Genomic DNA, 27587 nt, shown 5'->3' with positions numbered 1-27587 from the left:
ACAAAATTGAGATTAAGCTACTATATAACCACATTGTTAATTGTTTTTGATTATTAATATGAGAAAAAAAATATTATATGTGTTAATAATTCTTTTACCTCTTTATAACGAATTTTAGACCAATCTAACCTCAACATAACAAACCTCAGTTCAACGAATTACTTAATATTACGAATATTTCCTTGTTCCCCTCCGATTTGTTATATCGAGGTTGCACTGAATATTCTATTAGATGTATTCTACCAGATGATATATATTTCTTTTTTTTTATAAATTGACAACATAAAAAATAAACATGTCAAAGTTTTCTCGCCATTTTATCTGCCATTTGTAAGATTAAAAAGTGTTTTCATTTTTTTTTTTTTTTGGTGATCCATTTTAAGCAAGTTTCGTCTGTTGAATTGATTGTGCCTGTTAAGATATAAATTTTTAGCGGCATTTTTATTGGGGCGCTAAACGTGAACGTCGTTTTTCAACATCCGATTACTGATGCTATATGTGTACTGTTGAAATAGTATTTTTTTTGTTCTCGGTTCTCTTTGGCTGAAGAGCCAGAGGCTAAGAGAGCCCATTGACATGATGGGAGGATGAGATAAAAAAAATAGCTGGCCAAGACTGGGCTCAAATAGCAAAAGACAGGAAAAAATGGGTATCGTTGGAGAGACGCCAGCTACGTGACCGGGTGTTCTGTTCTGGCGCCCGTCCAGTACGGATGTCTCGGCTATCGCTCCTAGCGGTGCGATCGTCTTCGCGTGCTCCAAGTAATGTCCGATTGTGTGTGTTTCTGCGTTGTGGTTACTTTAGTTTAGGTCCAGGGTCTAGGATTCTAGAAGTACACTAGAATAATTACCGTAGGTACTCACACCTCACACTCGCCTAATTAAGGCGAGGGCTCGTTAGATGTCGTCGTCAGGGCCGCACCTTGGGTACACACCTCCCTGCTTCGGCAGGGAGGCACTGTATTTTGAATTCCTCGGCCACTATGGCAGCCTTAAATGCTAAATCAAACCTACAGGCCCTCATCAAGTACCTGCAGATAAAAAACCCAACTATCTAAGTCAGTTTATGACCCAATGTGGCCCCCTCGCTCCTTCTGCGCAACCCCTCTAGGGTTCCTGGAAACACCCCTATCCCCCGACCCCTTCGAGCAATCTGCAAGTCCAAGCCGCAACCGCAGACCGCGAAGCAAAACTTCGTGGCTGCGCCCGCCTCTTACAACATGGAAGACGATGGTTTTCGAACCGTCGCATCGAAGCGCCAGAAGCGCAACTACTAGGGCCACAACGGCCAGTCCCTCCCCCGCTCCGTCTCCTTCACAGACCGACGCGTTGTCGAAAACTGCGATGAGTCGAACGAACGCCGCAAGCGAGTCCCACCTCTATTTATTAGAGAGAAATCTGCTTGGTAACGTGTGATTTCCCTCATAGACGCCGCGAACATCTCCTTTAACGGAGCTCGCTCACCGAACATTGGGATCCTACATTCTCGTGGCGGAAGAGGGCGTGAGTGGGAACTCACAGTGTGATGTGACAGTTACTCTAATTGACGTTCAGCAAGGCTATTGAATAATGCCAGCTCGATATCGTAGCTCACTTAAGTGAGAAAGATCACTTCGAAAGCGATCTCACATGACCTCGATATGATATTCTCTAAACACCTGGCACGCACTTGCGAAGTGAAGTGAGTTTCGAATTCGAAGCTCGAACAAATAGAGATGGCCTTAGTTGTCATAAACGAATCGGTAAAATATTATATCCTTCTTTTATAAAAACACGTAGACATTTTCTATTAATTCTATGATTTAGTATTTTATTAATTTGTTATGTAGGCTATAAAAAAAATCAGCAATTTTGATGATTAAAATACTGAAATAACATTTATATAGGCTGTATGACGAAATATCTTTGCCTTACATTAAAAAATGTACAAGTGAGTTAATGTGAATTCGAGATTGAAGTTTATCCCTTAGCCAGGCTTAGGACCATGGAGTATAGAGGTAAGGAGAGTAATCTTATATGGGAGAAAAGTTGAAAAAGTGTCCAGTTGTTGCGCTAAATAACAGTTCAAAAATCCTCCACAATGGCGCTGGTGGATGCATAAGGTATGGTATGAATGTAGCAATTATAGCTTAAATAATATATAGAATTTTCTTATCCTATTTTATTCACGACGCCCAAAATTTTTAACAGCTACACTGTTTACTTACAGAAAATTCAACTGAAACAGAAAATATTTATAGCAAAGTCAGAGTGTGCTAAGAAGTCAAATGCTATAGGACAAGAAGCAATCCTGAAGTTGCCGACAGAATTCCAAAATGCCGTTAATTCGTGCTTTGAGGCTGCTAAAAAAAACAACGCTAAAGGTCGACGATTTACCTTAGAATGGATATACGAGTGTATATTGATTCGTTTAAAAAGCAAAAACACGTATCAATTCCTGCGTCACAGAAATATTTTACCTCTTCCCTCGATCAATACACTAAATAAATTTATACGGCAAATTAGCTGTACTGCGTACGGCTTCCAGCCTGCTACTTTCTTTGCCTTAAAAGAAAGATGTCAAACAATGGTCCGCAGTTGACCGCGGTTGCGAGAGGTCACTGACACAAATTGCGGTAATGGCGTCTAACGTTGTGAAATGTAATGTGTGCAATATTGTGATAAATGAGGCTCTTGCCTTTATTCAGAACAAAATTAAAGTGATGGACGAGGATAGTCTGAAAAAAATCTGTAACACAGCTTTTTCACCTGAGGAAATTTTGGCGGCAAAAAAGTTGTTGTTTGATGCGGTGCCTACAAAGCGTATGAAGGTACGAAAAAATTAGGAAAGAACCATAAAAGATTTGGAAGATATCATTGACCTTCTAAAACACACGGACGCTACTGACCCGGAGATAATTCCAATATTTGTTGCAAGGGAATTACACAGGTTACCACCGGTTACTTTCGACCATTTAGATGTAACGAGGTTACTAAGAGACATAAATTTACTTCGTGAAGACTTACGAGAAATAAAAAGTGAATATGTTACTCAGAAACAATTTCGTGATGCCCTAGATGTGTCGAGAGAAAAACCTATCGATACCGTTAATTTCAAACGAGGAGGACACGTAAGATTTGATTGTTTAAACTCTGATAGCGGGCCGATGGGTCTTCAACCTATCAACTACATTGGGTCATTGAACTCTGCAAAGTGCAACGTGAGTGAGGAGAGCGGTGTTATATCTGCATCGCCTAGACATATGCAAAATAGTGAAGGGGCTCAATGTCAAGGTCGCGTAACATGGCGGTCACCTATGTTTCGACGATGCAAGCCGATGAATGCGCTATCTCGACTATGCACTCAAGTGGAAGGAAGAAAACACTACAACCGATTGACAGTGGCGCGTGCGTCTCGGGCGGAATGACCTCCGTACCGCCGGTGATGAAAGCGAACGATATTGCTATTACTGATAAGAAGCGGACAGAAAAGGAGCGCACGATGGCTGATATTGTAGGTGGGAGTGCGACGGAGCGTGATTCGGATGGTGAATGGATGATGGTGATGGAATCATCAGTAAGGAGAAAGAAGACTTTACCGGTGGCTTTAATGAGAAATAGGTTTATTAGCGAGACAGGTCGTGCGAGTGGCGATTTGAAGTTTAAAGCAGCGCCTATAAACAAAGTGCCATTGTATATTTCAAACGTATGTAAATCGACTAGTGAGAGCGATATAGTGGAGTATATTTTGAATAAGACTAATGAATTAGTAGTGTTAGAGAAAATTAGCTGTAAGAGAGAGAGAGTATAATTCTTTTAAGTTGTTAGTATCGAGGAGTAAATTACCTACATTTATGAATAGTGCAATTTGGCCTGAAGGTATTTGTTTTAGGCGATTTGTTTTGTTTAATAATAAAGACAGACTAAGTTCTGAATCGGGCAATAAACTCTCCCAAGTTAAGTAAGTTAAAGTAAGGTAAAGTTACACATAATAATGGATAGATTAACCTGTAAAATGGCGAGTTTTAACTGTAAATCGTTTAAGCGTTCGGTGGACGGTGTCAGAGACATTTGTTCGTTTGTGGATGTTGTTGCTCTGCAGGAGACCTGGCTTCTTCCGTATGACCTTCCTTTGATCACACCCATTTGAAAGCACACCCCAGAGGATTTAAAAAATAAAACGGCAGATCATGCTTTGGTATTCAAATTTGTACCTTTTAAAGGTAGATGGGTGCAAATATTGGGCTGTTTTCTCTCAAAGAACGCTTGCAAAAGCGAACCATTACATAAACTCATCGTGGAATGTATTATACTTATGGAAAATAGCGAGATCAATGTTGATGCTGTTGTTATGGATGGTGCGTCTTGGAACCGAGGTGTTTGGAAAATATTCGGCGTAGATGAGAATAATATCAGCTGTGAACATCCATATGACAGCTCACGACGACTATGGATGATGTCGGATTTCCACCATTTAGTTAAATGCTTCCGAACCTCGACCTTAGATGATAAGCTGCATGAGTTTAAGGTATAATAGAGTACATTTTCTTATATTACGAAATTTTGCTTGTTATCAAGATTATATATTTTGCAGACTCCTTTTGGGACAGTAAAGAAACGGCATTGGGAAGCATTGTTGGAAGAAGAAAATTATCGTCAGCCAAACTTGAAAATCGCTTACAAATTAAAAACTGCGCATTTAAAACCAAAGGGTTTCCAAGCAATGAATGTTCCTCTTGCTACAGAAGTTTGTTTAATATTTTGATATTTCTATCTATTAATGAATTATTCTATTAACAATTAATTAGTTTTATTATAATATTTTAATTTCGATGCTAACTTATAGGTATTCGGTCATGAAGTATCCGTTGCCATGGCTCATTATCAATCAACCTGCGACGAATTAAAAGATTCAACTCCGGCGCAAAATTTTATTGATCTAGTTTTTAACTTGATCCAAGCGATGTCATCACGTATACCGAGAGATGCTTTATATGTAAAAGATGATTGCCGTCAAAGACAGGTAAGATTGGTTTTGAAAATAAAAAATAATCAGAAGTTAAAAAATTGTAGGTTTCTTTGGAAGAATATCACTCGACTAAGCTTTGACTCGACGATCATGGCAATAGTTACCACGCCTAAATTGTCAGGTACTCAATGCCGAACCTTTATGTGTCATAGTAAAAGTATCTTAAAAAAAATTATCGGATGGAGATTTTGATAAATTAAGCATATTTTAGAATCATTTCGTTAATTTGTGTGATAAAATTTTATTTTATACACCGTTTTGACATTTTAACACTTATTTTTAACACTTCATTTCATATTAAACATCTTTCAGGCGATTTTCAAATTCTTAAAATTCCTTGAAGATTGGGAAAAGCTTGAGAAGAAAATACCTGTTTCGAGAAGTACCTTACTGGGATTAAAAGTGACCTTACGAGCAACTATTGAAATTTTAGAAATGCTTAAAATCGAATGTAATTTTAAATATTTAATGACTGCGACTTTATCGCAAGACCCGTTGGAGGTTATTATAATTATAATCATTATATTATAATTTTTAGTAAAATTCGTTCTATTTTCTAATAAATATTTATTTATTTTCTATTTATTAGAAAATAGAACGAACGAGATTTTTTTCAGTCATGAGACAATCATGTGGAGGTAACGATCATCCTGACCCTAAAATGTTTGCTCAAGTACATCGCTTAGCATCTTCCTTCTCCTTGATACGTCCTCCAAGAGGGTGCAATGTTTCAGGAAAAGATCTTTTACGGAGTCTAATAGAGGCTAAGCATGTCTTAACAACATCTGATACACAAGGCAAGGATTCGTGGCTTGAAAATATTGACGAAATGTTGCAAAGTCCTCAATCATTAGATGAAAGCTCCTCAATCGACGTGGACCACGATTATAACCAGGCGGTAACTAGCGATGCGGTCCAATCGTACATAGCTGGTTATATAGTTCGAAAATTAAGAAAAACTATAAAATGTCAAATTTGTTTAGAAGCTATAGAGACGCATGCTGAAGTTGGTAAACAATTACAGCGGAATGATGTTATCAATAAAATGGACTTATATGGTGGACTGCGGTTTGCAAGTAATCAATTATTTGATATGACAAAGCAATTGGAAACGTGTGTGTTAAGAGCTGTCAGTAAAAACTTGACTAATGTAGAAACAATTTGCAGAATAACTATGGAACTCAGAAAAGAAACTGTTATGAAAATTGGGTACTTGCAACATGAAAATAGATTAACTGCAAAGGTTATAGATATTTATATTGTTATGCGCGCCCATTTTTTGGCTAAGTCAGAGAATAAGCGTTACGAATTAGCAAAAATCAAAACTAAAATGAATCGAAAAAATGCCATATTATTATCATAAAATCAATACTTGCGATATTTTTTTTAATTTTTAATATTTAATTATACTATCATTTATTATTTTTCTTTTTTTTTTTTAATTATTAACAATGCTTAAGAATAAATTAAAAAATAATTTTAAAAATTTATAAAAAAGAAGTTTCTCTTTCCTTGTTTATTTTTCAAGCCTACTCTAACAATATTTATATTTGGCGCTTCTTTTAAGAGTTACCCTGATGCATATGTGGCGCCACCCTAATTTAATACATTTTGACGACACTTTTTCATATACACAGATGACTCTCCTTACCTCTATACTCCATGCTTAGGACGAATATGAACCACTTCATAATTTATTTTTTTCTAACGGGCAGAGCACTCCTGGAGTCCGCTTAGGCCTCTCCGAATATTGTCTATGAAACTGTCAATTTTAAACCAGTGCCACTGTCAGTGTCATTCAAACAAATTTTTGACATTTCATGGTCTCAACATTTTCGATCGTATTATTGTGTGTTTTTGACCTTTGGCTGAAGCAAATTAAGTGATTATGTCGAAAAAAAATACGGTAAGTGCTTTGTTGCATTCTTTTTAGAAAGTTAATGGATCATAAAAGGTATAAATTGTTTTATTTTTACTTAGGATTTGTTTATGATGGAGTTATGAACGTGGAAACTAAGTGGTCCATATACGTCCACTGCCCGCCAATTTTGTTCCAAATCAACTTAAGCCTCATACATACGTAACGATTTATCGTAGCGATAAATCTGTGCAGACCAGTTTGCGCAGTTTTGTCGATCGTGTGTATGAAAAATCGTTGTCGATAATCGTTCGTCGGTGGCAGTTGCAATTTCTATCAGATAAATCGTTGTCGATTACATTTGCACAGTTTTATCGTTGCGTGTGGACGGCGATCGCTCAGTTCGGCAGTACTTCACGGAGCTTGCTAGTGTGCGCACGTGCACATCGCTTTCACAGAAACATGTCGGAAGACGAAAGAGTTGGACAGCGCGAACTACTTCAAGATTTTATAGAAAGCTACAGAAACGAAACTTGCCTTTGGAAGACTACAAGTAAGGATTACCACGACCGCAACAAAAATGCCGCCTACGACAGGCTAATCGAAAAATACAAACCCATAGATCCAAATGCCACCAGGGATACAGTGGTTAAGAAGATTAATAATCTTCGAACTACATATAAAAAAGAGCTCAATAAAATAAAAAAATCGTGTAAATCTGGAGCAGGGACTGACGAGATTTATAAACCTCGTTTATGGTACTTTGAGTTATTGAGTTTTTTATACGATCAAGAAGTACCAAGACCATCTACATCGAATATTGATGATGACGAAAATGAGGTAAGTTTTTATTTCTGAAAAAATATTTATTGCTTAATTATATTACTCGAATACAAGTCCTGTATTTTGACATAAATGAACAAAATTGTCTTGCCAAGGAACTTTCCCTTCAGTTACAAAATACGTCATAAATTGACTTCTTATCTGATTTGCTGTTTGAATTGTACGGCCTTGTGTAGTTCTTTGTAATGGTTCAAGTGTTGAGTCGTTGGTTGTGAATCCTGACGTTATCGTACCTTCCTCATAATGTTCACTATCGAAACATTCTGAAGGAGCGTATGAATTAAGCGATGATGACATCAAATAATTATGCAAAGCACAGGTTGCTCTTACGACTGACCCAATAGTTTCAGGCGACATATTCATTTGTGTTCTGTAAATTCTGAACCTCGCCGCTAGTATACCAAAAGCGTTTTCGACTATACGGCGTGCTCGCGATGTCCGATAATTATATATCTTCTTAATTCTACTATCTAAGTCACTTTGCCGAAATGGCTTCATCATGTCCTTTCTTAGAGGAAACGCGTCATCAGCTACAAATACATATGGCAGTATTCGTGGACTATTATGTAACGTTTCTTCTGTAGGAATATTTAACGCCTTTTTTTCAAGTTTTTCATAAAATTTTGTATTCAACAATACTCCGCCATCGGAAACCCTTCCATTTGTCCCAAAATCAACTAACAGGAATCTGTATTTTGCATCAACGATTGCTAGTAATACCATACTGTGTCTATGTTTATAGTTATAATAAAACGAGCCACTGTTACTTGGGGGCACGATTTCAACGTGCTTGCCATCAATAGCACCTAAACAGTGAGGAAAGTTCCACTTCTGCTCAAATTCTCTCGCTATTATTCTCCACTCTTCTTCTCTTTTTGGAAACTGTAACAAAATGAGTACATGATTAGTATAGTAATTTCAGGAATATAATAGTTCTTCTATTTTACAGACGCAGTCAACCACCGGCATTAGCTCAACGAGCTACGATTGTCCAGACACCGATCGAGACACACCAACACTGGCCTATTCCGACAACGAATCAGACACACCGACCCCGGCAAACCGTTCTGACAGCGAACGAGCTACATCAATCTCGGGTCGTGTTCGGCCAAGACCAAAAAAAAATACATTAACTGAAGACGTACTTAAGTCCGTAAATGATCATTTTAAAAGGCCTAAACAACCCGATAATCGTTTTGAAGTTTTTGGCAAAAATGTTGGGATGAAACTACAAGAGTTACCAAAAGAACAGAGAATTATAGCAGAAAAAATAATTAATGAAACTCTGTTCTTGGCTGAAATGGGTAGCTTAACTATATCACACACTGTAAGAAAATATGATGACTTTGCAAATACTACTTTTTCCACACAGCCACACATACAAAACCTTTCCACTCAGCCACAAATTCAAAACCTTTCCACTGAGTCACACACTCAGTCACACACTCAAGTCATTTACACTCAACCACACACTCAAAATCTTTTCACTCAACCACACACTCAAATCATTTACACTCAACCACACACTCAATCATCAATAGAATTTACATCACCATTAGAGCTAGACCATACACAATCTGATAATACAATTACTTCCTATTTACGTAATGTTAATGATTAATAAAAAAGTACTTAACTTATTCGTAAAATGTATTACTTGTTATTCGTATATTGAAGAATACGTCCTAAAAGCTTAATTAATAAATAATTTGTTGATTAATATAGTATTTTTCATTCCTTACCTTTAAGTAATCTTTCCGTAGAACCTCGTACAGAGCATCACAGGTTTCAGGGATTATTTGGCTAAGAGCTTGCGGTGATATTATTGTAGAAAACTTCATACATTGGTAGGAACGTCCTGTAGCTAGAAATCGCAGTGTAGCAGTTAATCTTTCATGAGGACTTATAGCTTCTCTCATTACAGTGTCTTGTTTCTTTATTAGTGGAGAAACTAAAGCCAGCAGATTTAAATATGCCTCTTCATTCATCCTTAAATAGTTATGCCAATCTTGCGGAGCAAATTTCAACTCGCATAACAAGTTGGTATGAGAAAATTGCTTCCTTTTCATGAGCCAGTCTTTACACCATAGACTCCGCTTCTTTTTTTTCTTTAAACACATAACCAGGCCTAATATAGCAAGTGCGTCATTATCTTCCATTGTTAACATGTATCTTGCGCGAGCTTCTGCGGAGAACTGCCCGATCGACGTCGATATCGGAGGCGTGTGGAGGCACTAGGAACGTTCGATTTATCTGCACAGTCTGAAATCGCTACGATAAATCGTTACGTATGTATGAAGCTTTATTTTATTTCAAAATTCTTTGATTTCAGTGTCCTTAAGGGCGCTACATACCTTCAGTTTTAACTGTGCGATTTAACTGTACAGTCAAACTGTACAGATAAATCGTTAGGTGTGTGGAACGTACAGTTGAACTGTACAGTTTAACTGAGATCTAATCAAAATATCAATAGATAAATCTGTACAGATAGAACTGTACAGTGATAACTGAGAGTGTGTAGTCGAAAACTGCAGTTTCGTTAGTTTTGTCGCAGCGAGCGTGAAGTGAACACGTATTTTGTCTTTACTCATCGCTTCTACGAAAAGTCAACGCTCGACCATGGCACAACGCGAATGGCTCGAAGAGTTTATCCAACTATACCAATCGGAGCCTTCATTGTGGAAAATCAAAAGCAAGGAATACCATAATAGAGTAAAAAAAGATTCAACTTATGAGAAGCTCATTTTAAAACTACGGGAAATAGATCCTAATAGTAATAAAGAGGCTGTTATAAAGAAAATTAATAACCTACGCTGTACATATAACAAGGAGCACAAAAAAGTCATGGCCTCAAAATCTGGATCAGGCGCCGAAGACATATATGAGCCGAAGTTATGGTATTACTCATTATTACGTTTCTTAGACGATCAAAATATACCAAGGCCTAGTCGGTCTAATTTGGAGGATGGAGAAGATGAGGTAGGTAAATAAAATTTAGTTGTAGCTCTATTAATTTAATAATAATCTAATTTATTTTATTAATTTTCATACAAAAGTTATTTCATTAAAGGTTGTAGGCATCGATATTTATTAGAGATCGATGATTATAGGTAGGTATATCAAACAAACCCGATAATTCTAGAATGTTATGTAGACAAGTTTATATACGAGGAAGTTTACAAGTGGATTTACCTACTTTATATATCGTCGGCCTAATTTGTTAACCTGCTAAGTCCATTTTTGAGCAATTTATTGTGAACGAACTATAACTTTATTTAATCAAATAAAATTATTTTGCCAAGGAACCTGACCTTCATTGTTAAAATAGTTCATAAATTCTTCTCTAATTATTTTGGGTGCCCGACTTATGTTTCCCGTATTTCTCTCTCCTCTCTATAGGTTCCTTAGTCGAAATGTCTGTTGTACATCCTGAGATTATGGTTCCAGTATCAATTTGTTCTCGATCAAAACAATCCGGATTAGTATAAGAATTAGGCATTTTTTTAATTAGATAGTTATGCAATGCACAACATGCCATAACGACGGATTCAATTTTATTTGGCTGTAAATTTATAGCTGTATGAAAGATTCTGAAACGTGAGGCCAGAATGCCAAAGGCATTTTCCACAATCCGACGTGCTCGTGAAACACGATAATTGTATATTTTTTTATCTATTGAAGTCAATTCTGCTTGTCTGAACGGTTTCATTATATCAGATCTCAACGGAAAGGCGTCATCAGAAACAAAAACGTATGGCAAAATTTCTTACAGCTTCTTCGCTTGGAATTTCCAACTGGTTATTCTGGAGCATTTCAAAAAATTTTGTATCTTGTAATACGCCTCCATCTGAAACTCGCCCGTTCGTACCGAAATCACATAGTAAAAACTGATATTGAGCGTCAACAACAGCCATAAGTACCATGCTGTGGTGTTTTTTATAGTTGTAAAATTCCGATCCACATCCTTTAGGTGGAATAATAGCAATATGTTTTCCATCTATTGCTCCAAGTAGATGTGGAAAGTTCCACCTTTCTTCAAATAACGCACTAATTGCTTTCCATTCATTGCATGTTCGTGGAAACTGAAACAAAGAAAATGTTACAGATTAACGTGATGGAATCATCGGGTGCAACATCAGTGTCTTAAAATGAGGCAGCGCATTCGGAGTTAGATGTTTCTGAAAATTTTTCTGCTCCGAGTCCTACGGCTTCCATCTCAACCATTGCTTCAACTTCGACTGGTCATGGTTTGGCACCTAAACGGCTACCGAAAAGAAAGAATAATGAAGATTTAACAAAAGAAGTTTTGCAATCTGTTCAGGACCACTTTAAACAGCCGACATATAAAGAGGATCGCTACGATATTATTGGAAAAATGGTAGCATTGAAACTTCGAGAATTTAAAAATAAACAACAACAGTTGTTAGCGGAAAAAATAATAAACGAAACGTTATTCGAAGCTGAGATGGGAAATCTTACAATGTCACATAGGGTAATGGCTCCAAGAACAATGATATTAAATGATATTCAATCACAATCAAGTACTTCAATTTCTATGCCATCACCATCTCATAACTCTATTCCATCACCGTCGCAATGTATAAGTACTCCAAATCAGTCACCCATAACTCAGCCTCAGTATTATGCTGTCACACTAGCTCCTCAGACGCCAATAATAGATACTATGAGTGCTACTACGGTACAACTGTCAATTCCGGACTGGACAGATGATACAGCTGGATCATATGTATCGCGATTTGTAACCAACACCGATGTGATGTGATGAGAAGATGATTTATTTCATTAAATAAATTTATAATAATTGTCGGCGACTAGCTTTTACTTTAGTTTAAAATAATTAATATAAGCAGTAAGAGTAGTAGAAATAATGATTATAAGCTATTAGCATTTAAGATATTAGGTGAAATAGATTTATGTTGAATATAAAATCAAAATCGGACGTAACGAGTAGATTAGAAATGATAAAACAAATGCTGAGTGAGGATTTCAATGGTTTAATCGTAATTTATATATCTATAAAAGTAAAGGTTGGTGATGATGGTGTCAACAAACCTAAAGCAGATGAGAAAGATAATGATTTTTGGGTCCCAATTGATAATCCTAGATATCCGTTACCGACACATAATCCCTCATTTGTAGCTGAGAAAACTCCTAATGATAGCGCTATTAACGCTATGATAGAGATAGAAACATTGTGGAAAACAGCTGTTGGGACTGCTAACACCACTTACAGCAATACTTACGTGAAATTAACGATCCCGCTGAGTGTCGAAGTACGTAGATATTGTATATCACACAAAGAAAAATTTTCGGTATACGATAGGTTTGAAAGTAAATGGCTATTAAAAACTGAAAAGGATGCGATGTATGATTATTGTTATGACGGGAAAGAATTCTTACAATACGATTTGCTAATTAATGATGAGGTAACAGCGGCTTCGAGAAATAGATTGTTATTATGCGGTAAATTCACTATGATGATGCAGGAACCAAATTTAATCAATGCGGTCAGTGCTTTATCATCTGATCGGTCATCGTTCAAATTGCCAAAAATAGACATGATTGTAGGTGTTCCCGGTTGTGGAAAAACTACGTTCATACTCAAAGAACATAAACAAGGTGATCTCGTTTTAACATCTTCAGCTGAAGGAGCCGCGGATATTAGGGAAAGATTGACTAAATTAAAGGGAGGAGATAGTAAAGATTATAAAGAAAATTACAGAACAATAGATTCTTACATGTTAAACAGTGATAAAGAATATAATGTAGTGTGGATTGACGAAGCATTGATGAAACATCCGGGTGAATTATTTTATGTTTGCTTGAAAACTAAATGTAACATATTACATTTACTCGGAGATCCCAATCAGATAGGTTACATTAATAGAATAGGTTCGGTTAGTGTCATATATGGAAATTTCAAAAAGTTTTTCTCACCTAGTAGATTTTTGAGAACGTCATATAAATGTCCCGTTGATGTTATGGCTTTACTTTATTCAAAATATGAAGACGGGACAAGATCAGCATCATCCGTAGTTCGGAGTTTAACAGTGAAATCGTACACATCTTTAAGCAACGTGCCTTTAGATAATAACAAATATAAATATTTGGTTTTCAAACAGTCAGAAAAGGAATTGTTGAAAAGAGCTGGTTACGATGTATCAACAATTCATGAATTTCAGGGAAAACAACATAAGAATATAGTGATAGTCAGGACGTCCACGAAGGTAAAGGAAGAAATATATTCGTCATCATCCCATATTTTGGTGGCGATTAGTAGACACACGGAAACTTTATCTTACTACACTCCCGTTAGAGATGATCTTAGAAAATTACTTGAAACAAAAATATCGACTGCGGAATTGAATAGGGTGAAATTGGATTTACGCGGTGGAGCGATAAACCAAAAACCGGAAATAGTCATTTCAAGACCAGTTGCGCCATCAAACTGTATACACGTGAATAATTTAATTTTAAAAACCTTAGATGATAACGAATACTACGATAAAAATAGAAATGTACATTATTTCGACGTTGAAGAAAAAGATGAGTCGAATATTGATGAGGATGAAGATTTTCTCTGTGGGTTGTTCGATCAAACATTAGATATTTTTAATGACGTTGAGAAAAAGAAACCGAATGACAAATTAGGAACGTCGACACCAGTTAAGAAGGCGAAACAGTTAGAACGTAAAAAGATTGAAGTTCCGAGTTTCTTTTATGATTCGTCAGATTCTCTTGATTTGTTTGTTAATAGATCCGAAGATCGCGATCACACTTTAACTTTCTGTAAGAGTGACTGTAAATCATTTAATGCAAAAATAGATAAATTCAGGTATTCGATGGTAGATAATAGTAAAGATGTTGACGCTATAGAAATGACTTCAATGAACGGTTTATCAGCGTCATTCATAAAAGAGCAGATAAGTAACGAGAATCCTTACGATTTATTATTGAGCGAAAAAGAGTTATATGAAGACGAGGATCCACTCTCGCGTATGGTTAATAATCCCGATGAATCAGAGAAAGAAAACGATGATGTTAAAATCGATGAAAGTGCATTGGATTTTGAAAAGGATGTCGTGAAAATAGTGAAAAATAAAGATATAGCTGTTGATAATTTAGATATTCCGAATTTTAATTTTAGATCAGCTTTCAAAAGATTATTAGGTGTCAAAACTAAAAAATCTAGGATAATTACGAAACCGAACATGCGGACTGACAACTTAAATATATTGGACAAGGCTCTTTCAACTAACAAGATTAATATGACGGTATCAGATATTGTGAACTTGACTGATGGTGAATTACCGTTATACGAAAAGTTTTCGGTAGATGAAGACAGGCCCAAAAAGATATTAGGAAAAGTAAAGGTTGAAACTTTAGAAAAAATAGATGAGGACGACAACGAAGATGAGAATGAAACATTCGACTCTGTCGCATTAGTAGATTTCGTTAAGAACTTAAGCGATCGATCAAAATTAGAGAATGATGATTGAAAATTTATTATAAAACGAGAAAATTTTAAATTCAAGACCGGCTACTTAGTGCATGAACCTGTAAGCGACATCACGATAGATAATCAATCAGTATGTATGAATTTGTTAGATCTAAACGGTGATAATGGTAAATTCTTAAAAGTTTTAATAGACTTAACTCATTCAGAAGAAAAAGCAACTGTTGCGGCGCGTCGGCGTTTTATGCCGAACCAACGCCAAGGGAACGTGTCCCACTGGGTGACGAGGCGCGAAATAAGGCAGGTATAAGAACCCTGCCTTATGTTCTGAGACAGAGTTGGAGCTCTGTCTCGTGCGCTGGTCGGCGCCCGTCTGCTACGCACTCCGGTCGTGAGTTCCACCGTGTTCCAGGTAGTCGTAGCCCGTGGTGAGGGTAGCGACACCGTTCTTGAGGTTTCAGGATGTTCTTCACAATAAAAGACGAGATGTTTCTAGTTTCAATGCTCCGGGTCGACTGACTGGCGTTCGGCCAGAGTGGTCTATTTATATTAAATTCTAGGTCGAGAACTCTCGGTGAGCTATCTAGTGTGAAAGTTCTCGACCGCCAATGGAGACTCTTTATTTAATAATATTTATATAATCTAACCGTATTACTAAATAATTGTCTAGTTAACATCTACATAAAATCTATTTCACCTAATATCTTAAATGCTAATAGCTTATAATCATTATTTCTACTACTCTTACTGCTTATATTAATTATTTTAAACTAAAGTAAAAGCTAGTCGCCGACAATAATAATAATATGAGTAATTTTATTACTTACCTTTAAGTAGTCCTTGTGTAAAACCTTATAAATTGCTTCACAGGTTTCTGGTATGATTTTAAACATTCATAAGATCTCCCTGTAGCTAAAAATCTTAAAGTTGCCGTTAATCTTTCATGAGGTGTTATAGCATTTCTCAATATGGTGTCTTGCTTTTTTATTAATGGTGTCACTAAAGACAAAAGGTGCAAATAGGTATTCTCATTCATTCTCAAATAATTATTGTAATCTTTTGGAGTAATTTTCAATTCATTTATCAAGGAGGTGTGTGAATATGATTTTCTCAACAGAAGCCAGTGTTTACACCACAATTCGCGTTTTTTTCGTTTTCTTCTATTTTCTTTTAACACACACATTAGCCCTACGATCGCTAAAGCGTCGTCTCTGGAGGCCATATTGATAAAAACTGAAAGGTCGCGCGTTTTTGCTTGAAGGTGTGTAGGCTGTATGGACTTACGATTTATTTGTACAGTTGGACTGTACAGTTAAATCGCACAGTTAAAACTGAAGGTATGTAGCGCCTATTATACTCGAAATCTTCGAGATAATGAAATTGAGAAGGCTTTGAGAGAGATTTGTGCATCTTCAGAAGACGATTCAGATGACGATGGAAGTACAATGCATGAAAATTATCCAATGCCTCCTATAAATGAAGCTTTGGACAATTTACAAGGACTGACACGCTCTGAGCTATTTGACATCTTGGAAGAAGATAGGGTCTGTACACCACCAATACCAGATCCACATCCACCATCATTTTCAATAAATGAAGATGAAATGGCTAATCATAGACTCGTTGCATCCACAATAATGAAAGATCCTGTGCAATCAATGATTGTACAAGAGCCAACATCATCCTCATCAATAGAAACAGAACAATTGGCTTCTCATCCTGCATTAGAGGTAACAACTATATCCATAACCTATCATACTAATACAGCTAGTGTAAGGTCATATATTATTAGGTTTACCTTTTAGATGTCTTTATTTTGGAAAGTTTGTTTTCAGTTACCACAAGAAGTTGTCCAACAAACATCATCTCGTGCACCACAGTTAGAAACTCTACAGGAATTAATTGAAAATAATAGGGTGTGGTCGCTGGATACGTCTAATTTTGCAGCTCCAGACTTCAAAAACAAATTTAAATCCAACAAAGTTTACACAAACCGAAGTGTTCCAATTGACTATTTTGAAAATATGTTTCCCAGTGAAATAATCACTATCATAACAAAGAATACAAATGAATATGCAAGGTTCATGTTGTCACTAAATTGGACTGCAACTGTAGAAGAAGAAATAAAAGCTTATCTGGGAATAGTTATAATGATGGGTTTGCATCCTCTGCCAGATGTAGAACTTTATTGGTCTACAGACCCATTCTACCATAACCCAGTCATAAGTGCAGTGATGACATGCAAACGTTTTAAAAAAATCACAGAAAACTTGCACTTAAGTGACAGAGCCAGAGAACTACAGCGAACTCAAGTAGGGTATGATAAATTGGGTAAAATCCGTCAAGTAATGGATATTTTGAATAAAAGTTTCAAGGATAATTGTATTGAGTCCCAGGCTCAATCAATCGATGAAAGTATGATCAAATTTAAGGGTAGAAGTACCATGAAACAATATATGCCAAAAAAGCCGATCAAAAGAGGCTACAAGGTCTGGGCAAGATGCGACTCTGAAACTGGGTATTTACATCAATTCAATGTTTACAGTAGCAAATGTGAAAGTAATGAAGATGGTGATGGAGGACTTGGTTTCAAAGTAGTCATAGAGTTGTGCAGAACGGTGCAGGCTGACACCCTAATAGCTTTTGACAATTTTTTTACCAGCCTGCCTTTGATGGAGATGCTACATCGGAAGAAAATTTATGCAGTTGGTACTGTCAGAGTGAACAGAAAAGGATTACCAACATGTCTTTTACCACATAAAGGCGACAAAAGAGAAAACAAGTTGAAGATTGGGGAATTCATGTTACAGTATGCAGACCCGGTGTCTGTAATAAAGTGGCGTGACACAAAAGATGTATATATATGTACCACAGCATATGATCCTAAAAAAGTAGTTACTATACATCGAACCCAAAAGGATGGCCAAAAAGCACCAATGATTTGCCCATATGCAATTGAACAATACACTAGAAATATGGGGGGTGTAGATAGGCTAGATCATTTAAGGTCATCCTACTCAATAGGGAGAAAATCAACAAAGAAAAATTGGTTGAGATTATTTTGGTTTATGTTGGAAGTGGCCTGCATAAATGCATATATTATGTATAGTATGACACACAAGACAAGCAGTAGCAGCCACAAGGAGTTCCGTCTAAGATTGGCTCGAAGTCTCATAAACAACTTTTCCACCAGGATTAGAGACCATGTCATTTTCAAAAATAAGAGAGGGGGCCAGTATGGTGTGGCAGATGAAGTGAGAATGAGAAATGTTGGGCATCACATGCCTTACAATGCAGCTACTAGGAAACGATGCCGCTTCTGCAGCACAAAGAAAGAGGTCAAAAGATCTAAAATAATTTGTAAAGTATGCAAAGTTACACTTTGTGCAACACCATGTTTTGAGAATTTTCACAAGTAGATATTTATAGTATAACTTAATGGTGTTTTATAAGTTTCAGAGCATATGATTGTGTCTATTCTTTTAGTAGTTTTTTTTTTCATTTGGGCAGAGGACTTATTGTGACCACCGCGTTTTTTAAATAGAAATAATAATAATAAATAAAAAACAAGAAATTAGTTTTTTTTAAATACTTTAATCTATCATAATTAAGTCTCAAAATGTAAAACTATGCTCAACCTGGCTAAGGGTTATTTAGGAAATAAACAATAACTAGAATAAAGAAGAACAATATATTGTTGAACTTTTTCTTTAATTAAAATTAGATGTACAGGGTGGGTCACGGGAATAGGGTCAAAAGTAGGCGGGGTTTTCTCCGAACAGGAAAGGAGTAGGAAGGTCGGGGAGAGCTCATTCGAACCGTCAGGTCATGCCATTTAGTTACCACTATGGAGCAGTGGGGTGTTGTTCACCGCGTGTTTGCATACGACGAATTTGTGAGGAGCAATGAATCAGTCGTGGCGGCGCAGCGTGCATTCAGACAACGCTTCAACATTGAACGTCATGGTGCTATTCCTAATCGGAAAACCGTTATGAGGTGGGTCAATGCTTTTAGAACAACTGGAAACATTATGAAAAAAAAACCACCGGGCCCCACTCGTACTGCTACAACTCCAGAGAATGTGGAGAGGGTGAGAGCAGCTGTTGTTCAGAGTCCACGACGTTCGGCAAACAAGCTCAGGCCCTACGGATTGATCGTTCCTCTGTTCGTCGTATCATCAAACGTGAGTTGAAATTTCATCCTTACAAGTTGGCTATTGTACAGCAACTGAAACCTACTGATTACCGTCAGCGTTCGGAATTTGCATTAGACATGTTGTCTTTATTCGAGGTGAATGACGACATGGTGCTTTTGATGAGTGATGAAGCACACTTTCACCTCAACGGTTATGTGAATAGGCAGAACTGCCGTTATTATGCTGCTGAGAACCCTCAAGGTCTGCACGAACGACCATTGCATAGCCCCAAAGTGACCGTTTGGTGTGCAGTTTCAAAATCATTTATCATTGGTCCATTCTTCTTTGAAGAACAAGGAAACACTGTGACAGTCACTAGTGCCCGTTACATTGACATGATTAACAACTTCTTGGGACCCGAGCTGCGCAGAAGAAGGGCACTTGTCAATAATTTGGATATTTGGTTTCAACAAGATGGGGCACTACCTCACACTGTCACTGTTACAATGAACGTCTTACGTGAAATGTTTCCTGGCCGCCTCGTATCACGTTTTGGGGATGTGCTGTGGTCTCCAAGGTCACCTGTCTTGACGGTGTGTGACTTTTTCCTCTGGGGGTACCTCAAGTCACGAGGTACCCCCAGTTATTTATGAATCAAAACCACGAACTTCGGACGAACTTAAGAATGCAATAAGAGAAAACATCGCATCAATTGATGAACCATTGTTGCAGCGCGTTCACGATAACTTCATGGATCGACTTGCTTCATGCTATGAACAAGATTGACACCATATGCGCGATGTAATTTTTAAAACTTGAAATTGCAGATATTTCTCAACCAAGAAATGTAAATAAAATTATTGTACTCCTAAAATATCCATATTTATGCCTTTTTGTTATTGGCCCTATTCCCGTGACCCACTCTGTACTTATATTTATTATTATTTTTTAACAATGACTAACTTTAGCACCATGGAAAGATCGTCGCATCCCTCTCGAGCTCAAGTAGAGTTTTTAGAGAAAAACCCAATCCTTGTAAAAGGTTTCTGTAAAGTGCCTAGTGCAATAGACGCAGTGGGCAAAGTTTTTAATTATATTTTATTAGGTTGTTCGGAAAGTCATTTCGTTTTCTCCCGCCAGAGGACTTAATTACGTTTTTTCGAAACTAACTTCACACTTAAGCCCCATAACCATTATATGTCTTGAGAGCTGATATTGCAAGGCTTGTGTGTGAAAAAGTTCTATTAATTCTACCCAGTAGTTTTTGGTTGGTGCCCTTTTAAATATGGAGAGCAATAAGCAGCATTTTCGTCATATTTTACTTTTTAACTTCAGAAAAGGTAAAAATGCTGTCCAAGCGAGAAAAAAATTGACGGATGTGTATGGAGAAGGCGTGTTAACAGTACGCCAGTGCCAGAACTGGTTTGCAAAATTTCGATCCGGCAATTTTGATGTCGAAGATGCACCACGGTCTGGAAGGCCGGTCGAAGCTGACAAAGATGCGATAAAGGCATTAGTTGATGCAAATCAGCGAATCACCACACGAGAGATCGGTGAGAGGTTAAATTTGTCGAATTCAACTGTTTATGGCCATTTGAAAGGCATGGACTTAACCTCGAAGCTCGATGTGTGGGTGCCCCATGTCCTTACCGAGCGAAATTTGTGTCGTCGTGTTGACGCGTGTGATTCGCTCCTCAAACGTCTAGAAAATGATCCATTTTTGAAGCGGATTATTACTGGGGACGAAAAATGGGTTGTATACAACAATGTTAAACGCAAGAGGTCATGGAGCAGAAAAGATGAACCGGCTCAAAGCGTGTCAAAAGCCAACATTCACCAAAAAAAGGTGATGCTCTCCGTTTGGTGGGATGTCAAAGGAATCGTTTTTTTTGAGCTTTTGCCGGACAATACAACGATTAATTCAGAAGTCTATTGTCATCAGCTGGACAAATTGAATGATTCACTTAAAGAGAAGAGGCCCGAATTAATCAACAGGAAGGGTGTAGTGTTCCACCAGGATAATGCGAGACCTCACACAAGTTTGGTCACTCGCCAAAAACTTTTACAGCTTGAATGGGACGTACTGCAACATCCACCATATTCTCCAGATCTGGCGCCTTCCGACTACTATTTGTTCCGGTCCCTGCAAAATTTTTTGGATGGCAAAACCTTTACCTCAAATGAAGATGTCAAAAACCACCTGGACGAGTTTTTTGCCAGCAAGGACAAAAACTTTTATGAGAGGGGAATTATGTTACTGCCAGAAAGATGGCAAAAGGTGTTGGACCAGAATGGCCAATATATAATTTAATAAAATATTTATTCATTATACGAAAACTGTCTTTCATGTTCCCCAAAAAAAACGAAATGACTTTCCGAACAACCCAATACATACGAGGGTGCATTTTTATATTCGCGGAATGGGTAGGTAATTAATAAATGTGGGTACTTTCCTTAGTCGTAACTGGTTAAGTAGCTCATTATTAGTATAAATAGAACGTTTTGTTTTAATCGGGCCATCTGTGCACCGGCGTTCGCGCCCGTTCTAGTGTTCGGTCACTGCGACTTCCTACCGGACCAATTGCGTCCAGCGGCGGCGTTCGGATTCACGCGTCAGTCCTCCCCGATTCTGGTTCCCGGTCTGCCACCAGCGGCAAGCCCCGGGGGCCGGGTCGGTGGGGTTGGCGCGCTGACACCGCTGCTCGGGCCACGTCAGGCAGCTCCGCCCCGCGTCCCGCGTCGAGCTCTCCGCGCTCCGCACCCCCCCTGCGTTCCCGCGTCGAGCGCCTTGCGCTCCGCACCGCCGTGTTTAGCGTTGAGTCTCGAGCTCCGCTACCCGCGACCCTTGCGCCTTCGGCCATGCCGCCACCGGCGCCTAACCCGCCGCCGCTACCGCAGCGGCGTGCCACCCGTCCGCGCGCAATAAGGCGAAGAGTGTTCGTGCGGAACACTACCGCCGCGCTTAAAGTCGGCCTGGACGCGATCATCGTGACCGGCCAAGCCACCCTCGCCACCCGCACCACCAAGGCCCACGGTGCTGGGCCCTCCACTGGAGCAGGAGAAGAGGCTTTTGCTGCAAGCCCGCTCTCTCTGTCGCCAGCGCCGTCTCGACAGGCGACACCGACCCCGATCCGGACCACCGCTATTGCACCTCCCAACCCAGGGACCAGGACTACTGCTGCTGCGTCCATGGTGAAGCAGACCAGGACTGCAGCACCAATACCTTCCCCGCGATCGCCGCGATTTACCGCCGCACAGGCGGACATCGCCGTGGGAAGATTCCCGTCCCCGCCAAAACGGGGACCCAGGACTCCGGCAGCTTTTACACCGCCAAACATGCCTGCATTATCGCCGAGCTCGCCGATGGACGCTTCGGCGTCCCCGAGCCCGACATACGCCGCCCGGACACGACAGGCTGCCGGCGCGGCCCTCACCCGCGCCACCAACGTCGCCCCAAACGACGCCACAGCCGCCGCTGCTGCCCCAGCCGCTACCATCGACATCGGAGGAGCGCCGAAGCCTGCAGCCAAGTACCCGTTGCCCGATTGGCCGCACCACTTCCGGGAGCTGAAAAGGCTCCTGGGACATACACCAAACGGACGCCCCTATGGCAAGGGCGTCCGATTCCTCCCCAAGTCGGACCAGGAGTTCCGCCTCATCCAGCGATACCTGACCCAGCTGGAGGGCGCTAGCGGAATCACCTGGTTCTGCTACTCGCTGCCAGCAGAGAGGAGCCTCAAGGTGGCGATCCGCGGCCTGCCGGCCGACACGGATCCGGCACTAGTAGAGCAGGAGCTGCGCGAGCTTGGCTACATGCCGGAGCACGTGCGAGCGATCCCCGCCCGCCGGGGCAGACCGGGCTGTTTGATGTACGCGCAGCCGCAGCGTACGTCGGACCTCACCACGGGCATATACGAGGTGCGCGAGCTCCTCTGTATGCCCGGCGTGATTATTGAGGCATGGCGCGGCAGGAAGGGGCCCGCGCAATGCCATCGATGCCAGCAGTTCCCGCACTCCTCCCACAACTGCCACAGGCCCATTGCCTGTGTGAGATGTGGGGGAAGTCACCCAGCCCGGGACTGTCCGCGTCCCCTGGAGGAGCCGCCGACGTGCGCCAACTGTGGGGAGGCGCACACGGCGAACAATGCAGCCTGCGCGGTCTTCCGTAAGGAGGCCCGCAACCGCCGAGCGGGTACCACTGCGCGCACTATTACAGCTGCGCGCGCCACAACTGCTGCCACTCTGCAAGGAGAAGCAGATGCACCCGGCTCACTGACGGCCGCTGCCAACCAGCCAGGACAGCAGCAAGGCCGCAAGCGACGCCGCAAGCGTGGCGGCAAGCGCGCCAAAGCGCGCAAGCCGAGCGCACCACCCACAACGACGCCCCCCACCACGACATCCTCCGCGACTGTGCAGCCTCTAGCGCAGCCCGCCGGACCGTCCAAGCCCACCGTGGTCGCTGCCCCCAAAAGGGGGACGAAGGCGAAGCGAGTGGGAGTACCGCACTCGGCAGCTCAGCCGGCCCGCGGCCCATTGGACCCAAGGACGACCCGCGTCATCGGTGCCCTGAACCAGGTCCTGATGGCGATCCAGGAGCAGCGCGACCCAGTCCCGCTCATCCTGGCCTGCATAATGGAGCTCTGCACTGGATGAGCTCCATATTGCCCCCTGGAATGCCGATGGGATTTCGAAGCACAAAGCCCATCCTCTCAAGGACCCACTATCTACATGGTATACCGGCCCCATGCATGAGATGCCCACGTCGGCTATTCCCCGTCGAATAGTCAAGACTGTGGGCACCTCTTTGCAAGACAGGCGTCTTCAAGTGGCGGATGAAGACGCGCTGTCTACGGAGCGCCCCACGAGAACTACGTAACCACCTGGACTTCCAAACGCTTCCTCGCCGCTGGCTGACGGGCGCTTGCCAATGCACATAGGCAAGCTCGACCTCGCTGAGCGGCGGGCGTAAGCCCCATCTAGGACATACCAAGTCGCCGCAGCACCGCTGATCGCCGCGTCATAACGCAGGCTTGATCGCGCTGCCGCGAATTTTTCCCCGGACTCGACACCACGGACCCAACGGTCCCACCAAGTGACCCGTCTGTAGTGCAGACGGCGGTGCTACTACCGAAAAGGGCCATTGCCCTGAGCGGTTACCCCGAGCCCCAATAGGGACTCCGAGGAAGATTAGTGTACAAATGTACTTCATATTCTAAGTTACCACACAAAACTGGACAATGACTGTCGAACTCAACGACTTTGTTTACGAAGAAGAAATGGTTAAGCTATGTCAAGCAGTGGAAGTTGAATTTGACTTAGTGAACCTGTGTATACAATGTAACGTAATAAATGTCTATTTAATTACGTTACATAAATTTTATAAAATAATATTGTTGGAATTTGCGCGCGGGCAATCTTCCGAAATGTCGCGAAACTGGTATCCCGGCGCGAGGGGAGCGGTGCGCGGGGACCAACCGCGCTCGCGTCTTTCTAACTTCGCACGGCTCGTCAGTCGCCCAGGTCTCTGCTAGAGGCTGGACGCCGCGCGGCCGCTGTGCGGCCGCCGCCGCATTTTTTTTTAAGACTCTCACCTGATTGCTGTTTTTTGCCTTAGACCTTAGGGATACTTACCCTCGAGCTATCTAAACCCCGTGTATCGGGTAAGTGTTGAACGATTCCTTAAAGTTTAGACGTTAGAATATCTTTTAATTAGGTAAATTACACGCATGCGGGTCGGCCATTACGCTCGTTGCCTTTGTTCTTTGTTCTCGCACATTGACCCATGCAATCGATCATATATGGCTTAATTAATCCTTGCATATTCTTTGTTAAAATTTCATCTAAATGTTTTAACACGTTCCCTGTCCCAAACAAAAATGCAAAATTGAATGACAAGTCCAACATACTTTTTGCAAAATACTTTTAATATGTTGTCAAAGTAATAAAAAAAAAATAAAAAAAAACCGGAAGTAGGTATTATTAGCCTGAAACACATATGGCTCAGGAGCGTAGAGAGTCATTTTTGTTTCTGCACGTTCATGACCATATGTGGTTCAGGGAAGTTTATAGTGGTTTTTATAATTATTTATTGATTTTTTACACTTTATATGTACAAATTATACATTTATACAACTTATGGTATAGATACTTCAACTCAGTTGTGCGCGCGGCCCTATGTGTGCGTGCGCTTGTAAATATACAACTTTCATTCGTGTGGCAGTGACGCGGCAGTCGTCGTTCGAGCAAGACGTGTTCCTATCGCTTTTTCTTACGGGTACAGTCGTTTACGAAAATGTCTAGTTCTTCACGGAAAAAATGTTTAAGGAGTCAGGTAAATATTTTTTATTTTTAAATTTAGATGTAATGAATAGGTATTTATTATGATTCTATATACGAAAAAATATATCCTTGTTGACGTTTACGTATTATTGTTTTAGACTCGAGAAACCATTGCTAAGGTATACGAATTTCTGAAAATAGATGCGAGAGATATATTGGAACTAGTAAGTGATCCAGTTTGCAGTGCAAGTCCAATTTTAATATCGAAACTAAGTGAACATTTAAATAGCGTACGGAAAAGAACAGCAATGGCAGTGGGGGTATCAGAGAGAACAGTTACTAATATATTGGCTGAAGGAAAAGAATCTGACTCTAAGTTTAAATCTCCGCATAAAGACCGTAAAAAACGTTTAAAGAAGTTAGAATTAGACAACTTTAACGTTGATGTTATACGTTCCACTATTCAAAATTACCATTTAGAACATCGTGAGTTACCTACCTTGCTAAAGTTGAAAAGAATATTTCAAGATAAACTTAACTATGATGGAAGTATTTCGACTCTGCGTACAGCTTTGTTAAAGTTGGGATACAAATGGCGAAAAACTGTGGATAACAGACGTGTTATTATAGAGCGGCATGACATCCTAAAACTACGATTTTCCTACCTAAAAAATTTACTCAGATACCGTCAAGAAAATCGGTGTATCGTATATACAGATGAGAGCTATATCTTAACTAATCATGTTCAAAACAAAGGATGGGGTAATAAAGATGGACCACCTTTAAAGAGAAACCTGTCGAAAGGACAAAGAATTATCATTGTGCATGCTGGTTCAGAACAAGGTTTCGTACCTAACGCACTATTGACATACAAAGCAAATAGTGTTTCTGGTGATTACCATTCTAACATGAACGCGGAAAACTATGAAAAGTGGCTAAAAGAACGTCTAGTACCGAATCTTCCACCTAACTCTGTGGTTGTGCTTGATAATGCCTCATACCATAACGTTCAAAATGACAGAGCCCCAAATTCGAATTCCAAAAAAATAGAAATGCAGAGATGGCTGACAGAAAAAAATATAGCTTTTAATCAAGATATGAAAAAAATTGAACTGTATGATTTGATTAAAAAAAATAAAGAAAACTATATCTGTTACAAGATTGATGACATACTTCAGCGATATGGCATAAAAGTTCTTCGATTGCCACCATATCATCCTGAACTAAACCCCATAGAAAATGTGTGGGGAATTTTAAAAAATTATATTGCTTCGCGTAATGTCGACCAAAATGTGACGGAAATAATGAAACTCATAAATGAATGTTTAAGTCAAATTGATGAAGGGATGTGGGGTAATACTTGTCGACATGTACAAAAGAAAGAAGAAGAATACTATAGACATTTTGACATGGAGTCAGAATTCATAATTAACCTTGATGAGAGCAGCGAATCCGAAAATTCATCATTTGATTTTTCAAGTAGCGATTCAGAATAATGTTCAATAAATAAACATTAAATTACCAAATAACTGTTTTTTTAAAAAAAAACCCGTATATAACCCGTAAATAACTGTATTTGTATTTGTACCCGACTGTACCTCTTGTCACGCACACAAAGTCACTGTATATGTACAAGGTTTACCCACACATAGGGCCGCGCGCACAACTGAGTTGATGTATCTATAATACCTACTTATCTACAAACATGTCAGTGTTACATATTTTTTGATGTCACTGTCAATGACATCAAAAAATCTGTCCGTTACTTTTTGATTTTCATGATTGATTTCTGTGTTGTTTTGAAGTTCATCATCGTGTGTTTTTTTGTCGAAAATGTCCCGTAAACTTACTACTGAGCAATTGCGACAAATACTGGAAGAAAGTGACTTCGAATTGAGCGATAACGACACGGATTCGAGTGGAAGAAATAGTGATGTACAAGACGAGCCGGATTTTGTCGATTCGGATGGTGGTTTGCAGGAACCAAG

General features: G+C 39.8%; 3 protein-coding genes and 1 long non-coding RNA gene across 4 annotated transcripts; 3 read left to right on the top strand and 1 right to left on the bottom strand.

Moving 5' to 3' along the window:
- The first annotated feature begins 7078 nt into the window (after nucleotides 1–7078).
- LOC120635009 lies at nucleotides 7079–9329 on the top strand. The gene is made up of 2 exons (XM_039905917.1): nucleotides 7079–7705; nucleotides 8658–9329. Exons 1-2 carry the CDS (start codon nucleotides 7328–7330, stop codon nucleotides 9327–9329), a joined length of 1050 nt encoding a protein of 349 aa, XP_039761851.1. The 5' UTR covers nucleotides 7079–7327.
- Nucleotides 9330–10496: 1167 nt separating this feature from the next.
- Nucleotides 10497–18719, bottom strand: LOC120635290. Its single transcript, XR_005659274.1, has 2 exons — nucleotides 16013–18719; nucleotides 10497–11790 (listed from the first exon to the last, which is right to left on the bottom strand). It is a non-coding gene; the product is annotated as an uncharacterized LOC120635290 (long non-coding RNA).
- A 3460-nt stretch (nucleotides 18720–22179) lies between these two features.
- Nucleotides 22180–23973, top strand: LOC120635008 (kinesin-like protein KIF26A). The gene has a single exon (XM_039905915.1). The coding sequence runs from the start codon at nucleotides 22180–22182 to the stop codon at nucleotides 23971–23973; it is 1794 nt and encodes a 597-aa protein (XP_039761849.1).
- A 1488-nt stretch (nucleotides 23974–25461) lies between these two features.
- LOC120635264 lies at nucleotides 25462–27129 on the top strand. The gene is made up of 2 exons (XM_039906226.1): nucleotides 25462–25651; nucleotides 25758–27129. The coding sequence occupies exons 1-2, from the start codon at nucleotides 25613–25615 to the stop codon at nucleotides 27093–27095; spliced, it is 1377 nt and encodes a 458-aa protein (XP_039762160.1). The 5' UTR covers nucleotides 25462–25612; the 3' UTR covers nucleotides 27096–27129.
- The last annotated feature ends 458 nt before the right edge of the window (nucleotides 27130–27587 follow it).

Source organism: Pararge aegeria, chromosome 26 (assembly GCF_905163445.1).
Source record: "Pararge aegeria chromosome 26, ilParAegt1.1, whole genome shotgun sequence".
Taxonomy (NCBI): Eukaryota; Metazoa; Arthropoda; class Insecta; order Lepidoptera; family Nymphalidae; genus Pararge; species Pararge aegeria.
Note: the sequence above shows the minus strand (reverse complement) of the source record. Positions and strands in the feature narration are given on the sequence as shown.